Genomic DNA, 18,267 nt, shown 5'->3' with positions numbered 1-18,267 from the left:
TTATTAGCTAGTGAAATTTTTATTTTCCACCATTTTACTTACAAAAGATGTCTCTAACCTGAGAACAGTGAGGCTGCTACACAGAGAAAAAAAGTCTTTTTTCTTCCTTTTGCCATTTCAAAAAAGAAACGCAAGAAAAAAGAATTAGCCACGAATGACCTTTCATTTGTGAACATCAATCTTCCAAAGCATTATTCATGTCTTCTCTTTCGCATTCTCTGCTCTCCTCTCACTGAGGTGTAAAAAAATTCTACTGCAAAACATCTATCATTCAACTTTGGCTAGAAGCCTCGTTTGATAGATCAGACACTTGCACTATCCCTATCAGGTTTGAATCTAGCAGTTGTAGCAGAAGAGCACTTCCAAAGCACAAGCTGTTAACTTACAGAGTCTGAGATATTAAAATGTGATAGTCTGCCTGATTTTGCCAGGGGTCTGAGTGTTGGTTTTGCTTTGCTGGATCCTGAGCTGTTGATACAGGGAAAAGCAATTGTGCTCTAATAAGTGGCGCTGAAGCTTGATATCTCCCTTCCACTTTCACTCACATTGCCCAAAGCGGAACAAAAATACATCATGTATATTCATTCACAGAATCATCAACAATGTTAATATTAGCTTTTGCTGTTTGTATAACCAACTGCAGTGTACTTATTGTTTGCCTGAGTGGGTGGAGAAATTGCCGAGATCATTTCCAAGTTTCCCACTTCCCAACTATTCCGTCTTTTCATGGAGAGCGAGTTGTGCTCAGCTATGAAGTGCGACACAGAATTTCTGTGTATTCCTTTTCCATAGTGAGCAGAGTCTTTGAGTACTGCTCTCCAGGGTGCCTCCCCCTCTTGTGCACTGAGCTCCATTTGAAGCGTTGCAATACCAAAATAGAGCAAACAGCTTGAAATGAAACATGTGGGGATAATTCCTACATGTATTGAGACACCGGCAAATCACACACTAACAAAAGATGAAAATAAACCCACAGTACCTAAATATAATTTGGTAAAAGTTGGGATTTTCACCGCACTCTTCCCCCAGTCCACGGTCAAAAGTGTCGAGTTTGTTATGTCTGCATCTTCCACACTATATTTAACTGTGGTAATTAAATATCATCTGAACAGCTGGATCTTAACACATTCTATTTTTGAATTGTTTTTCTGGTTAAGCAAATGTCCAACAATTCAAGTAAACCACATTTCTTTTTCCAAATCAAGCTTCAAGATTGCACACACTTCATGGAAATAACTATGACAAAGGGCAAGAATGAGCTAATGAGTTATTGATTGTTGACTCCCAGAGATAATCTGCTCTAACATCCTGTAACATCTGTATTAAAACATGAGAAGTCATATTTACATAAATCAGCCCTGAAGCACTGACCTCCTCAGCTCTTTGTTTGTCTTTGGGTCTAGGTAATCTATGTATGACACTATATTTCTGTGTGTAAAATCACGTCTTTTTTGCATACTTTAATGTTTTCTCATTTAAAATTCAATCGGCTTCTCTGGGGTGCATGAGTTTCAGCTAACTGGTCTCCATCAAGGCTTCTGTAAGCAAGCAGACTAATAAATTAAAGGAGCTAAAAACAACATATTAATACAGAACTCAAAAACACAAACAGAATACAAGCATGAACTAAGTCAAACATTAATATTTGGGGGAGAAAAAGTACACTGACAGGGAACAAAAATTAACATCACAGTCCATGAGAGAAGCTACATAAATACAAAACAAGGGAGGAGTTCAGCAGAGGTTCGTTTTCATAGCTAGTGCTCGTAAAGCACTCTGATGGAGGTGAGTGGACATCTTCTGTCAGAAAACACTTCTACTGAGTTGCAACAGGTGGTTATCTCAATAGGATTGTAACAGTCAAGTGCAGCCACATTGGCTAGTGAAGGGTTTGCGACCTGGAAACCCAGGGAAGGATGCATTCACTAAAAAGAAAGTGATTCTCCACAAGTCCTTTTTTAAACATCTTGCCTCATTTTCCAACGTGTCAGTTACATGTCTGAGTGGCGGTGCTCCTCCCCGTCCTTTTCATCTCTTTCACTGCGGTGGAGTCTCTCCAACCATCTCGATGCCATGCTGCTGGAGTTGCGCTCGGAGCAACGCGTTCTCATTCTTCAGTTCTTCAATCTTAAGGACACAGGACAACAACAAAACACATCTTATCATCAACATCTTCATTCCTGTGAAGGCTAAATATATCTCAGAGTTTACAGACCAGTGCTAGCTGTCTGTAATGTATATGCAGGGATATGAAATCCCTGGGATTAAGAGTTGTGTGTGTGTGCAGTCCTTTTCAAAGACAGCCCTGTCCACAACCAACTGGATTATCAAATCGTGAGGTATGTCATCTCTACTACATTTCCCTTGGGTGAATCTTGAATCCACTGCCTCCCCACTGAGGGACTGAGAGAAGGATATTGAGCTTTGAGCATCAGAATAAGAATATATTGCCAAGTGCCTTGCAGGCCCAGGATTCAAGGGGGAGACGTGGCAGCCTCACAGCTGCAAGATTTCACAATACTCTGAGTGCATTAGCATGCACTTAGTTCTCATACAACCCCTGTGTATATTATTCCCACAGTCTCTCAAAGCACTCATTTCAGGTATCACTTCCCATTATATGAGTGCAAAGTCTTTGACCCTCTTTGTCAGGCTGTGATGATCAACTATGCAGCCTGAAGCCTCCCAGGGTTTGTTTTGGAGAAACGAAGATGCATATGGGGGTAGGTGGATTTTATGCTTCTGAGACCTAAGTGAAAAAAATGTTGCAATGTACTATAAAGCAAACTAATCTATTCAATGCAGTGGCAATCTCCACAGCCACATATGCAGCCCACTACGAGTGATTATTATGTGCAAGTTTATTTATTTGCTACACCCAACAACCTCAAAGGGAGACTCTGAATTATCATTCATAGACTTTCTTTACCCATTACTGAAGTCATGGAAACTTGGCTTGATGCCTCATTTGCAGGCTAGAGCAAAGGCTGATATTTATACCTGCTGCCTGCACAATTCGTTGTCCACTTGTATCCTCTCCACTTCCTTCAGACTCTCTTGCAGTCGCTGGTTGCTTTGCCTCAGCTCACGGATGTAGTCGCAAGCTTTGGACAGAATGCCTCCTTTGCTCTAGAAAGACAAAAGTGTGGTCACACAGTTGAAGGACAAAAACGTTCAACAGAAATGTCATTTAAATTAGGGGCAGTAATGAGTCAAGCGAAAGACTGCTTACTGCTCCGGTCTTGGTGCTGTCCATACTGCAGTCTGGGATGATCTTGGAAAGCGTAACTATCCAGTTGTTGATCTTGTCTCTTCGCCGCCTTTCAACTGATGAAAACAGAAACAGAAAAAATACAGTCCATAAATATGAGCTGCCTTTCCAAATTTCTTGTTTACACTGAGAGATCAAAGTTCACTTTGGAGTAAGTTTTCATTTACTGGATCTCGTACAGTTGCAAGAAAAGCTTGTGAATCTTTTGGAATTAATTACTCAAAAAATGTGGTCTGATTTCCACCCCTGCCACAATTACCGACAAACAAAACTCAACTAACACACAAACAGTTGTATTTTGCATGTGTTTATTGAAAACAATGAACAATTACTCACAATGCAGGCTGGAAAAAGGAAATGAATTTAGTAACACAGAATCTCCTGTAGCAGAAGCAACATTCATCAGATAGGAGAAAATGTGAACAATCCCTTCCTACAATAAAACTGTTTTAATTCATCAATATTTTTGAGAGGTCTTGGTTGGACAGTCTTCTTTAAGTCATGCCACAGCATCCCAATTGGACTAAGGTCAGGACTCTGACTTGGCCATAGCAAAACATGAATTTTCTGTATTTCGACCATTCTTTTGTTGATTTACTTCTGTGCTTTGGATAATTGTCCTGTTGCATTAGCCAACCTCTCCTAAACCTCAGGTCATGGACTGCTGCCCTGACATTCACCTTTAATATTGTTCCCCCAGTGATTGCAAGGCTTCCAGGCCTCGAGTTTACAAAGCAACCTCAAACCATCATGTGCCCTCCATCATGTTTCACAGATGGGTTCAGTTTTCAGTGCTGGCGTGTAGTGCCTTTTTTCTTTCTACAGAGCTTTGTGCATTTTTGGACAAAAAGTTAAACTTTTGTCTCACCTGTCCACAGAACATTGTGCTGCAGAAGATATACTGGAATGTTTTCTCTTTTCTGAGATGAGTGTGTTTTTGTACTGTCCTTCCATTAACATCGTTCTTATTGTTTTTCGTAAAATATACAGATTAACAGATTAAAGACAGTTGTACAGATTTCTGCATGTGTTTTATTGTTACCATCTGCTTCTTTTTCACCTCTTTCAGGAATGCGTATAATGGTCTTAGTGTGATCTTTTCAGGAGGACCACTACTTGGGAGAGTACCAACAGTTCTTAATTGCCTCCATTTGCAGACATTTTGTCTTTTTGTAAACTGCTGAGCACCCAGGTCTTTAAAAATGGTTTTGGAGCCTTTATCCACCTTTGTGCATCTCTACAAATGTTTTTTCGTGGAGTCCTATGAAAGTTGTTGCGATTGAAGCATGGTGCACACCAAAATCTTTCTTTAGAAGGGCAGACTTTGTCAGCATCTAGTATGTTACTGTGCAGTAATGACAGCAGTTGTTTGCCAAAATTTAAAGGGCGGGACACCTCTACAACCCTCACTTACAATCACATCTGGGCAGCAGCACCTGACTCCAAGTACTTTTTGGATAGGTGGCTAGCACAAAGGTTCATATACGTTTTTTCCCACTTGCCCTGTGAATGACTAATCTGTTCTATATAGACATGAAAAGTACAACCTGTGTGTTATTAGTTTAGTCAGCTTGTGTTTGTCTATAATTGTGGCTTAATGAAGATTAGACTGCATTTTCTTCAGTAATCAATACAGAAACTCTGGTAATCCAGGTCCTGGTCTACAAGATTCACAAACTTTTCTTTCAACTGTAGGTACCAGATTTACGGCCCAACTTTGACAGCTCAACAGTGACCTCTAGTTGCCAGTCTGAAAACATATGTTGTTATCAACTAAAACAAAACAAAATATTTTGACAGGGTTCAGGCTTTTTCTTCCAACAAAAAGTGCTCCATTTAGACACCCCACTGCACTGTGTTATGCTGTCTGGTGAAATTAAAAGCCACAATCACAGATAATTACCCACCTTCATTATGTTGCGCTCTTCTCCTTTCATCTCTTGGTGTTCGGGGTCCATCCATTTTCCTGCAGTTAGAAGAGGGAAAAAACACTTTTCATACACAACATCTTCCATCGCTGAGCATCATACAATCAGGTACAAATCCAAACCAGTCCCCTAAATTCAACTAATCCTGTGCCCACTACAAAACATTCTTGACTGTAATCTTCAAATCCCAACCTACTGTAACTGCTATTTAAAATGAGAATCTGAAGATGTGTGTTGCCTTAGGTGGAAATTCTATGGGATGCACAGCCATATGAGGCCACGTCTGCAGTCCTGACACTCCTGCCGGATCTGGGCTGCTATGAGTGGAATACTGAGACCTGCCCTACCAGGTGAGGCCCAGAGGGAGCACACTGCTTTATTATGCTGTAAAATTACAACACTGGAGAAAACCAGATACTGTCCACTGGAGTCTGGGTGTACGCCTAATGACACAACTGTCTCTTGTCTCCGTACCTTCCCTTAGGATTCTGTTAATTAAGTCCCAGGGACGTGACGGGGGAACTTATCAAACCACCCACCATGGCATTAACAGGCCAATAACACACTCACGTATAATCACGGACAGCCTACTGTATATCTCAAACATGTTTCTGTTTCACTAATTGGAAAAGACAATACTTCACTTACTCTGTTTAAATCAATCAACATCCATGACAGACAATAAAAATTGAGAAAATAATCATTTTGCTAAAGAAAATCTGAGAAATAATTGCAACTGTTGCTTATAGGATTATTTTGCTTTCTCTTGGCACAGAGTTAATAAGCAACCTGTAAGGTCATTCTTGTTGCGTGTCTGTCCTTCAACAACACATCCTTATTCTACAGCAGTGAATTTGCGTCCCATCAACACAACTCTGACTGCTGATAGCTTCGTTTGAGATAGTCAGCTAAGCCAAACGACAGTCTCTCTTGTATCTCAGAACATCTTAATGGGATTTCAGCTGTATAATGGATTCAGCCCAACAGTACTCTTAGGCAAAGTGTAAAAAGGAGGATGGCTGTATGAATAACTAAATGTACAGGCCTAGAGGAATGTCTTTCTCCCAGCTTTCACAATGTAGACACACGCAGAAGCACACCTCATCTAAGTGCTCCTGAGACTTATTGTTGCCAGAGAAATGCAAAAAATTAACGGCGCACAGTCCCACCGCTGAAGCACCTCACACATATTATTTGAAGCGTGGATATAATAAAGAACTAAGTTTGTATAGTCTTTTATTGATCTGTGAAAGAGAAATGTTTTTACTCTTTCTGTCCTGCCTTCTACAGTATTACTATTATCATTACCAAGCCATGGCCCAGACAATAAATCAATTAAGAGCACATTGAGACACAAGGGACTGCAGTATTTATATTCTGTCAGTGAATGATTTAACAGATATAAGCCTTCGTGAGCATCAACTGGCTAATCAGATTTAGCTGGTTATGCAGTAGACAGATTATGAAATTAACAATACATGGTTTCTGTTATCTTTATCTGTCCCTGTATTCCTGTTATATCAACAAAATATTCCCATAATATAGAAAAAAAAGACTTCAAATGTTGTCCAAAGAGTTTTATCACTAACTTCAAAACTAGGCTAAATGAGAACAAAACTCAAGGACACTTTGAAAATGACACTAAAATAAAAGTGTGGAGTGAGCCATTTGTTTCCAGATGGAAGACAGTGACCCAATTTCTAGGTCCTAATGGAAAAATACATTTGCCACAAGCACAACTAACAACACTGGATCAGGGTCGGTAATCAAGAAATGCTACATTTGTGTCTCACACATCAAGCGCAGGGAGAATCACTGGAGACTTATGGGAAAGGAAAGGACGGACAGGAGAGGAGGCAGAGGTTTGTGTGCTTCTTCCCTTCTCTTCTCTTCCTGTGATTTAATTTGATTCATTCATTTGCTGTAAAAAGGAGTGTGGGAGAAATGTGGAAACTGTCCTCACCAGTTTAAACCTTCGTGTTGCAGCAGCTCGTTTTCATCTCTGCGAACGGCAGATAGGGTGGGAAGTTTTCATTCACTTTGCTCACATGTCAAGAATAACGTCACTGTTTATTAGTTTGTACTTAAATATAACTCTGACACCTGAAATCATAAATTATTCATGTGAGGGGAAATAAATAGAAACAAACATATTGCAGATAGGCATTCTGAGAGATGAGAAACAATTCACTTTGTACTTCAACACATGTAAAGCAGTCTGTCAACGCCATGAACATCAAGCAACATCAAATGTAGCAGAGCTGCTGCCAAATTTAAGACAGATCTACAACTTCCCTTAAAGCTGCCTACAACAAAGGAGCTTAGTTTTTGAAAATCACAGAAGCATAAAAGCACCTGGTCAATTTACGGTACATACTCAGATTGATCAAAGACATGAAATGCAAAGATTGTTAATAGTATGGTGTGTCTTCTCTTGTGGTTTTTTATTATCATTATGAGGACATAAACAGGAGTTTATGTGCTGTCTACAACAACTCGTACACACTCCTTAAAGGAGCATGAGCTGAATGACTATAATCCAGTGAGTTTCACGAGTTACAGGTTAAGTGTAAGTCTGGTGGAAAACCGAGGAATATTCACCTAAATTAGAGCTAACTCAATTTGATAATTGATCACGTGTTCATTTTTAGTTACCACGCAAGCAAATGACTGTGGTTATGCTGCTACCAAACAAGGGAAAAATAGCTACTTGACATTCAAGAGGTCACATGTCTCAGCAATACAGCTCATGTGCCAATGGGTTTCTGGCACTCCGGTAACCTCTAAATTTAAAATAAGGTCTGTTGGAATTCTCTTTCTGAAGAAGTATCTGTAGTAAGCCAGGCCTGGTATCATGCAATTAAAATGACAAAGTCTTTGCTCAGGTGGGCCTGCTGATCATCTTAATAACAGCAATCACCAGCATGTGTCTGTAGCTGACAGTTGGAAAGAGTCTGAAATGGATCCTTCTGATGCATGATTATAATGATGCATGTTGTCAATTTTAGAGATAAACAACATAAGATTTTGAAGGAGAGTGGAAAAAAAACTGGCCAACCAGTATGTGGGAAGATAACAATCCTTAAATTCAATCATCAAGTAAACTCAGGAGAGACAAAAGAAAGACTCCCTGGGCAGGAAAACAGTCTTGAGTAAAAGCTAAACAAAACAACAACAGCTGTAGCAGCACCAGTGCAGAATTTGAGTCTCAATGTATTTGTGGATGCAGAAATTGTTCTACAGTCGTGTTCATACCACATTCAATCATACGAGACACTGATCTATCGCCAACAACTAGTTTGTCTCTCTATCCACATATACCCCTGCTAAACATTACATTTCAGGCTGTTGCAATTTACCTGCACTCCCACAGCCGCCTCCAGCATTAGCATTTAGATTTATATAAATTTAGTGTGCTTTGTTAACTCAGTTTGACTTGATATTTAATGTTGTGTATCTCAGACTCTGATTGATGGGGTTTTTGTGCAGATGTTCTGGAACATCACAGGAGCAGAGCCACACTGCAAACTGAGATGTCTTACTGTCGCAATAAAGGGTTAAAGCTCTGACAAAAAAGAGCCTAACTACAATTAATCAGATTTAATTAACAGCTCTGAACATTAAACACTGAGTCCACTTTTAAAGTCCAACCAAAATTCATCTTTCAACTTAAAACAAGCAATTCAGACACTCACCAAATGGCTTTACATGAAGACAGCTCTAACATTCGTTTTTCCATTTTGTTTTTAAAAAGACTGCATTATCAATGATGTCTCTTTTTACCCAACAGCAAATGAAAGAGGTGATACTTACGCAGGATAGGGCTGTGTGCGTGGGGCGATGGTTCGTGGTGTGCCTGTCTGAATGACATCAGGGGGGGTCATCATCACATAAAACTGACCTATGGAAGGTATGGTGGTATTCAGTCAGCAGTGAGGAAAAACACAGTGGAACATTTCATAAAAACCGACTCTTGTTGCCCAAAATAATATCTCACAACATGACCAACAATAATCAACAAATAGAAAGAAAAACAGTCACGATTATCTTCTTCAAGGTCAGCAAAAACATTATCAAAAATGCACATATTTCACTGTAATCCAAACAGACACTGTGCTTTCACCACTGCCACTATGTGTGTAGTGCAGCTGCATGATATTGTTTCAGCATCAACACTATGATATATGCATATGCAATAATCCTGTTGTAGGAAGTGCGATGTGAAGTACAGCAAATTATCTGTAACATGTCATGACTTTTGGGGGTTGACACGAAAAGTAAACTTGTTTTTCAACTGACTAATCTACAAATGACATCTGTGTGTCTATAACATAATCTCCTCCTTTTTAAAGTTTCCTGGATACAGATTTTTAACTTTATTTATAAGACACTGAGTTTGTTGGCATGCAGGCTCTGTGTGCAAACAGAGAAAGATTTGGTTGCAAAGAGAGACACAATGTAAGTTGAATGGAAATATTTCAGCTACAGAACAGATGATGCTGACTAAAAACAGGGACTCTGTGGGCAGTGTCTTGCAATTATCGCCACTACACGAGGCAGCAGAAGTAATCTGGTCATTTAAATTGGTACCACAGAGCTCGGTATGAGGAGTGAAAAGCTGTATTTGAATGCAATCCAAAGCAAAAATCTATTGCAAATTGCCCCTTGCGGATGACATAGTACCAATTAACACTGTTTGTAAAGAGGGTTTAAAACATGATGTGATCACTTCCCAAGCAGTATGTAATGCTATCAGGCACCTATTCCTCATACATTGTAATTGCAAAGATGTACAAAAAATGCAGGGCACAAGCTGAAACAGAGCTGCCACACATGGAATAATATGCAACTACAACGGATCAAGCTGGAAAACAGATCCCGACATAAATCTTCCTGTCTAATTTATTAATAGGGCTTCTAAGTGTAAGGTAGCAGTTTGCAAACTGCATTTTTCACAGATGATCATACAGGTGAGAAAATTGCACCGATGATAAGAGAAGCGTTAGCAGCTTGGGGCCTCGATGACAGACACCAAGCGTGAATAACAACAAACAATGTGGTCAATGTGGTGAAGGCTGCCGCTTTGAACAAGTTTCCATATCATCATAGACATCGCAGAAAAACAAAACATTGCAAAGTCGGTTTGTTGAGAAAATGTAATCAGATCAATCTGATTTAGCCATAACACTTTGTAGCTTTTCCCTTTTTAAAAATATGGGATCAGGGACTACAATTCACTCTGCATTTGCAACATTCAACAGGAAAAAGCACAACAAAAACTCTACTTTTCAGAATAAACTGGCAAGACACATCCAGTCTTTTGACTAACCACTCGGATTTTCCAATCTCTTCTGAGCGAGGCCACATATTAACGCTTGAAGATGCTTTAAACACATCAGGTGTCTTACTTGTTATGTCCTCAACACTTTGACTCAAATCTTGTCTCAGTTTTGAAGCTTGCACCTTGCAAACTCAGCATCAAACTGATGCGGTCTTAAAGGGGTCTGACTTATGTGGGTGTGTGTCATGTGATGCAAGAAGATACACAATGCTTGGTGGGAGAGACGGCAGGGAGCATGGATGAGCTGCATGAGCCTGACAAGCTATGTCAGTAATCAGTAACGGATGAAATACATCAAAGAACCCTAATGATTCAAGAGAAGCTCAGTCACTGAAGCAACACAATGACCTTGCATGACTCTTGACTCATGATTGTGCTGTACAGTGGCATTTCCTAGAGTAAGCCTGAACTCTGTTGGTCAGCTGGGGCAGATCCTCTGGGTTTTAAGGGCCTGCTTCATCTTTTGTAAACACAAAAGCGAGATGGTTTATTAGTCTGGACTGCTTTAGCGTCACTTCCTTTTACTTGGATGGAAGTTGTGTAGTGTCACTGCCACAAATAAGTGAAGAAAACTGTACAAGCTTTATTTGCTCTGTGGCTTGACAATGTATACCTCATATATGTATATCGTATCGGTTGGCAATTCCATTTTTTAGATTTTGAGAAAACCTGTCCAAAGCAAACATTTCTGTCTTTTTAAAGTAGGAATGAACAACATGAAACATTAGGACACAAATTTGGCAGCACAACCGGATCTGTTGAGTTGGGTCTAAAGACACATGTACAGGTTCCGTTGGATCCCAGCTTCATGCTTTTTCAGACTTTATGTCTTAGCCAACATGACTACAAAAAGCACAGACAGAAGCAGAAACAGTGGGTGATAAATTACAAGTTACTACAGTAACTGCTGTTCAGGCACTACACTCTCCTACATAAAACCCTGAGAGACCTGCAATGTCTGGCTCCTTGACAACCATCAGAAAATACTGGCAATCCAACATTCAACTGCCAGCCCTCTGCAATATCTAGCAGTGTACTTGCTAGATATAAATCTGATTTAATAAAACAGCATACACAGATGTTGGTTGTTTATAACAGAGCCAAAGGCGACATTTTGCCTTCAAGGACAAGTGAGCACTGTCGACCCTCACTAAAAGCAGAGGACAGCAAGCTTCAGCCAGTGATATCCTGACTAGCATCATCTGGACAACTACCATAAAACCACAAGGACAGTTAGGACAGCCAGACAACAGCATATGGCAGTAAAGAGGAGGAGAAGCAGCGTGGGAGGAAATGTGACATGAAATAAACAACATGTAAATGTAATAGGCATAGCTAGTTTAATTTTAGCTTCTCATCATGTCTGACTTGGAAGATCCAACTTTTTGCTACAGACTAACATTTCTGACATATTATTGAGGCTGGACTGAACAACAATTTTAATAGCTGACAAATCTATTGATTATCAAAACAAATCATTAAATATTCTGATTATGCATTGCAAAGATAGAAAATGGCACTTACTTAGCCATCAGCTTTAATATGTAGCTTCAGGTTGTGTGCTGTTGTAATACTCGCATATGTGCGTTTGTGCTACTACAACACTGTGGTTTTTGATACCCTGCTTTATAATATGTTGAAAAGTTGTTAAACCCTCTTGCTAGGACTGTACCCAGACACAGCATGGTCTCATGCACACCCTGAACAACAGGCACACAGAGAGGGCCGGTAACAAGACTGAGACGGCAAAAACTTTATGGATTTTTTTGACACCACTGCAGGAAAGCATCTTTTTGATAGGGTCAGCATGGACCAGCAACAGACTGAAAGCAGTATTAAGGTAGCTCCTATGGCTTCTGTGATAACGTTACCAAAGATGAGGTGCTTGCCGACTGAGCTCCATGAACCAGAGGCTGTGCTAACGTTGTTGACTCAGTGGAGCCGCAAATGTTAGATGTCACCGGTGAGCTTTCCAACCATTATATCTGTCTCCAACCAAACTGCCTCACTGTAAATGTAATTTAAAAGACTTTTTCCTCTATGCTCAGACCTGTCAGGGGGTCATCTCAAACCTGGCAAACCGCAGGGATTGCAGTGCACTGGAGGAAGCTATGGTTATTATTTTTGGTTCATCAGTTTTCTTCCAGTTCTCCTAAGCTTAGGTCAGCAGTGAACTTCAGACTGTGAGAAGGTGGTCCATTCTTTTATATAACCACATCTGACAGTGATCCACACCAGGTAGTTCAGTCCAGTAAGCTTCAGTGCCTTGATGATGTTTAGAAAAACAAAAAAGGCAACGTGACTCACATCTGCAGGATACTGGTCCTGCTTTTGTTATGTCAGCCAAAGCTGTGTGGATTGTGGTTCATTTACAACTGCTGAAAAAAGAGCCGTTCTTCTATCTTTGAGGTACTTCTCAATACACTCCAGTTTGTTACTGAAAATAACTGCTAAATTAGCCCTGTAGCACCGTGATGAAGCTTCAGCCCAAATGAAGTGTGAGAACTGACTCACCCCCTGCCTGTGTGAGTGTAGGGTCCGCCGTGGCCTGCACAGACACAGTTCCGTCGCTCACCGCAGTAGCAGGGAAGTAAGCAAAGCGGGTCTCCCCTCCCACTGCCTCTCCTGCTGGGCTTCCTCCATTACTGAAAGGGTTTTGGATCACAGCCTGTGACAGATAAGAGAGAAACAGAGGAGAGGCATGAACAAGTAGCAATGGAGCAGTCACAGCAGGTAAACGCACACCTCATTCTCTGTCAGACTCAATACTTGCATAAACCCTAGACCCCCAAGCAAGACACGGTGCAGTTTGACAGCTGGGGTAAAAGCAGGAGAAGAAGGAAAAGCAGCGATTTCGTTAGTTGGGATAATAGGAAGGTCAGTAACTTCATCAGTATACTGCAAATGACAACATATTTGCTCTGTTCTTGTTAGAAAAACAGCATAATTTTAATAAAACATGTGCTCTGAATCTGGATGCAACTATTGTGCAACATACATTGCCACTTCAGTGAATTCAAAAGTAGTCACTATACTTTAACCTGAGTCACAGAGTTGGGCACGTACAAGCTTCAGTGTTTATAATGCTTTTCTATTTTGCAAATATAAGACTAATTATATCCTGTTGCAGCATTAATCGCAATGAAACAGAGATGCACCCTTGTGGAAAATTTGTAGAGATAATAACTGATAAATACCTGTTTGCTGTAGCTCATAAAGATATGGTAAATGTTTTTTTTTTCATTAAATTGTATTTTTAGAATACAATCCCAATGCTTTAAGAGCATCCCTACAATTAATAATATATTAACTAATTGTAAGCCTGTTCATTTTTAAAAATATATCCTTATTAATGGCCAGACCTTAACTCCTTGTTGACGAATAGTATTCATTTGCAGCTTGTCTGCAACAGTTAGCTGCACTGTTTGCTGTGTAAACTCACCAGCTGTGACTGAAGAGGACTGTAAAATCCCTAACAAGTGAAATGAATATCATTGATTGAGTCTTGGCATTTCGGTACAAGTTACTCTGACATGTGCCACCTGCCTAAATATTGTTGCAGACCAAGCACACCCGTCTTTTGACATCAACACTCCCCATCAGCAGCAGCATTTCCCACACACAGCCAAAACTGCACTGTCCATGCACTGACAAGCAATGTAGTTGTTAACTTGCATAAAATGTAACCCAAAGTGAAAAAACATGTGTCAGAACTAAGTTTCAAGTGGTGTCCCTTGTTCGTGCTCCTGAGTGAGACTGTTGGAGACAATTAACAGCTGAAATTCTATTGCTGGAACAATAACGATAGTCTCATTTTCCTGCCTATCGGGCAATAATATAGATCCAGCGTCCCATCAACAAAGTAAATGTTATGTCTTTTTCATGTGTTTTTAATGTTGGAGTTTTATGGCATGAGCGGTATTAGGGTGCGTCTACGGAGATAAAACCGGTTAGTAGGATAAACTATCATTGGTTTTAGTCTCTTCAGGGAGACTGTTGGAAATAACAAAATGCTGAAATGGCACCAATCTTATCCTTCAAGCCATCTAATTAGAATAGAGCATGTGTGTAAAAACAGTAAACAGCGCCAGTGAGCTCTCCTCAAATCAATAAAAACAAGGATTGTTGTACCTGAGCCACAGCCTGAGGAGCCCCAGTGAATGCAGCTGTTGAGACAACGCTCACTGCTCCTCCTGCATCATCTCTTCCCTCAAGGTGCTGGTCAGTCACCTGAACAACACGATATGTCACCTGCAGGGTGGAAAGAGAGACATGCACAAAAAGAGTGAATCGGAGGAAAACAAACACAGGAACCAGCTGTTTCTGTTTTTAATTTGCTATACAGCAGGTTTACTGTGCACAGATCAAACTCTTACCTGGCTTGTAGATTTGTTTATCATATCTGTTACTTCAGCTCAGCAAAGACTAATGTCTGACACTAAAGTCCCAACCTCAGTGGCGCACTGATCTCATCATCCCACACAATATGCTTACGCTTCAGAATGTTCCTGATTCGATTTTAAAAACAAGTGAAGAAAATGAGCTTGTTTGTTCCAAGAATCAGTATTTGTATCCCTCCATCATGTGACTCTCCTCCTGACTGACATGTGACAGCAGCCCCATGCCAATCCTAGACCAGACTGGAATCACATGATCGCACACACTAGACATGTTTACACCAAATGAACCACGTGGATCACTGACTTAATTTCCTCCAGTGTAAATCACCCAAATAAGGAGAAACCAACTTAAATGTGACACTACTTTTTCCATTTTATTTACTAGTATCACTGTCCCATTGTCCATTACTGACCACCATTGCAGTGAATGCCACATTAGTGGATAGCAATTACACACTCTTGACAAAGAGTCACCAGGAAATCATGGGATTAGAAAAAGAAAAATACACATTTGTACTTTCAAGCAACATAGAGACTTAGCAATAGGGGAGGAAGCCAAAGCATCTGGAGTAAATACACAATAGCATAACAAGAAACTACAAGCTACCCCAGACAGCAATGTTGGTGAGAGAAACTATATTTAATCTGATTGTGAGGTGATAGTTCTTATGTCATTATTTCCAATGAGACCAAGTATACATGCAAAGTGCTCCAAATGATAAATACACATGTATGGTGTGAAATGTTGCTTACAGAAATCACGTTGTCTTTCACGATCATATTGCACTATGCATGTGACCAAATACTTTTAACCACCTTTATCAACACATAATAGGAAGCCCTGTCGGTTGCTAGTTACTTTACTGCACAAACACCCCTGGGACATTTATTCAGCCTGACATCTAAAGTAATTCTGAAGTGCACGGTTTTCTGTTTGGAGTGCTAAACAGATGCAATCTTATCCTAAGTTTCAAGGCACATGCACCATTAGGAGCACTTAGACTCTTTCAGAAATAGGTGATAAAACGCAACAACCATCAGTAGTTTCACACTTCCGTCCATTAGTTACTTACCTGTGCACCGTCAGTGCGGAACTGATATTGTATGTTATGGTCACCAAACGATGCAGCCTGCTGAACACTGGCTATTGTAACAGCCGTCTGCTCTTCTCCTGTTCCGTCTTGGAGGGAAAATAGGGCAGACACAAACAGCCAGTTGTTAGGATGGAGAAGAAAGCAGACTAATAAACACAGCTGACAATCTGAGTGTATCTTCAACAAAATGCTGAATGTTGCAGTACACAAAGAAAGGGAAATAAATGCTGGATTTTGTCAAACCTCTTATTTACCAAATACGGCACTTTATCAAGCGCTATATGCTTTTTTTTTTTTTTTTTAACAAATCGCTGTGTACCCATCACTTCTACTCTACGCTCAGATGTTGTGAATGATAGCTTAGTAAATGCATTCTTACCCTCTGATGCTTGGACAACCTCTTCGTCTTGCTTTTCTTGGCTGCAAATCGGAAGCACAGTTCACTCAGTCATACAAACTACGCAACCAGCTAACGTTCAATACTATTCAGGGTTAAAATGAATATAATTAGAGATCCTCCACTTCGCTGTAGCTTATGCTAAACCTGTGCAAGAAGTCAGTAAGCCTACAGTATAATCATGAAGAAAAACACAACATTGCAACTGTCCTCGGTTTACCTTCAGTGGCTGACAAGTTATTTGTGTTTTAATAGCTAGCTTAAGCTATCTTAGCTTGTGCACAGTTATTAGCTAATTATATTGTTTACCACAACAGGATAATAGTCTTCTTGAATATAACTATTCTGCAAAGTCTTCCACTTTTCTTGCTAACCTAACAGTAGTCTTCTCATTAAATTCGTTTTGACAACAGTTTTTAGTTCGGGCCTCGGTTAGCGTCGTAAACTAGCTATCCGAAATAGCATGTTCTAGCTAGCTTGTAGCCATTTTGGCCGAGTCTCGGTTACCTTGCGGTGTCCAGACTCTGTTCAAGCATATCCATCAGGGTTCAAATAAAAAGTGATATTCGGTGTCACAGACGGAGATGGAAGTGCTGATCACGGGAACAAACACTCGGGTCATGTGAGAGAGACAGCCCAGGACACGTGAGGTATGGCTCGGTGTCGGAGTTAAAATGGAGGCCGCTGCTGGGGCTGGGTGATCCGAGGTGACTGCTCGATCAGCTGGAGGATTTGCTGCTCGCTGGTGACCACAGTCAACACGTTCAAAGCTACTGTTTTTCTCCCTGGTGGCCACAGGACTGTGAAACAAAAACAGCTGGACCGCGGGCAGGACATTAACTATTACAAACTAATTAAAATGAAAAAAGTCTAATTTGTTTGTGCCTGGGAGTAACATAAATGTATATTTAATTCGTCACTTTAAATGTGTTCTTATAATTTGGCTTAATATACTGGAGAAGAAATTATGGCTACATCATTATCATTTTAGAATATTTTGGACTTAAACTATAACAATTTCAACAACAAATTAGCATTAATAGTAATGAAGCTAGAATTTGTTGTAGGGACATTCATTTTAGCTATGGGCATCTTAGTTTATTGTAAACGTTTTTATTGATCTAATGAGATTTCTTTTTCTTTTTCATTTTATCCATAATGGGATTAACGTGTACACGCTTGAATGCATTCAAAAACAAAAAAATCTCATAAAATGGCAATGAAGATAATGGAAGAAACAACTGCAGCTTCCAAAATGATCATTCAGTTAAACGAACATCTATGAACACTGATTATTTCACAAGGATATTTACTGCATACTGGATTTATTTTATTTAGATGTACATAAAACTGACAAGAAACAAAACAACACTGAGATATCATTATTCAGGAATCGTCAGGCATGATTAAAATATAAATTCTGCAGTTATTATTGAACACTAAACATACTTATGTGATACTTAACATGTATAGTTTGAAGATCAAGAGCTTTGACTCTCATTATGCCACTCTACTTTTCATGAACTTTACCCTACATAAAACGGAACGTTTCGTCTTTGGGTTTTGTTTACGACAAAGATACGAGGAACACCGCGTTATTCACAGGTGATTTGTCGTTATTTCCTAGACTGCGTATGCATTATTTGTACATTGAAAGTAGTTTGAACGATAAGATAATTAATTATATTGCAACGTACGGTTGCACTGTGAAGGATTTACTCCTAAATTTTTAACTATGATTCACTCACCGAAACCGCGGCAATGCCTGACTTTGTTGAATTTAACAACGGCCTCAAGCGTGTCTTAGCCAATCACTTCGCAGAGCATTCATTAATA

At 39.9% G+C, this 18,267-nt stretch overlaps 1 protein-coding gene across 3 annotated transcripts; it reads right to left on the bottom strand.

The window, feature by feature from the left end:
* LOC111572526 (upstream stimulatory factor 2) lies at nucleotides 1-17,163 on the bottom strand. 3 transcript variants are annotated; one of them, XM_023276231.3, is made up of 11 exons: nucleotides 16,939-17,163; nucleotides 16,414-16,454; nucleotides 16,014-16,120; nucleotides 14,672-14,791; nucleotides 13,055-13,208; nucleotides 9,013-9,100; nucleotides 7,163-7,201; nucleotides 5,179-5,237; nucleotides 3,233-3,327; nucleotides 3,001-3,129; nucleotides 1-2,127 (listed from the first exon to the last, which is right to left on the bottom strand). In XM_023276231.3, exons 1-11 carry the CDS (start codon nucleotides 16,971-16,973, stop codon nucleotides 2,038-2,040), a joined length of 957 nt encoding a protein of 318 aa, XP_023131999.2. In that variant the 5' UTR covers nucleotides 16,974-17,163; the 3' UTR covers nucleotides 1-2,037. The 3 variants fall into 3 exon arrangements, with proteins under 3 accessions (XP_023131999.2, XP_023132000.2, XP_023132001.1); XM_023276232.3 differs by lacking the exon at nucleotides 7,163-7,201; XM_023276233.3 differs by lacking the exons at nucleotides 16,014-16,120; nucleotides 16,414-16,454; nucleotides 16,939-17,163 and adding an exon at nucleotides 14,917-15,070.
* Between the last annotated feature and the right edge of the window lie 1,104 nt (nucleotides 17,164-18,267).

The sequence above is a fragment of the Amphiprion ocellaris genome, chromosome 9, assembly GCF_022539595.1.
Source record: "Amphiprion ocellaris isolate individual 3 ecotype Okinawa chromosome 9, ASM2253959v1, whole genome shotgun sequence".
Taxonomy (NCBI): domain Eukaryota; kingdom Metazoa; phylum Chordata; class Actinopteri; family Pomacentridae; genus Amphiprion; species Amphiprion ocellaris.
This window is presented reverse-complemented; position numbering and strand designations above follow the sequence as displayed.

Coding starts and splice junctions, on each gene's coding strand:
- LOC111572526 (XM_023276231.3), bottom strand. CDS start 16,973: ATGGATATGCTTGAACAGAGTCTGGACACCGCAAG. Junction 5,238..7,162: donor CAACACGAAGGTTTAAACTG/GTGAGGACAGTT, acceptor TTCTAACTGCAG/GAAAATGGATGGACCCCGAA. Junction 2,128..3,000: donor ACGAATTGTGCAGGCAGCAG/GTATAAATATCA, acceptor TGTGTCCTTAAG/ATTGAAGAACTGAAGAATGA.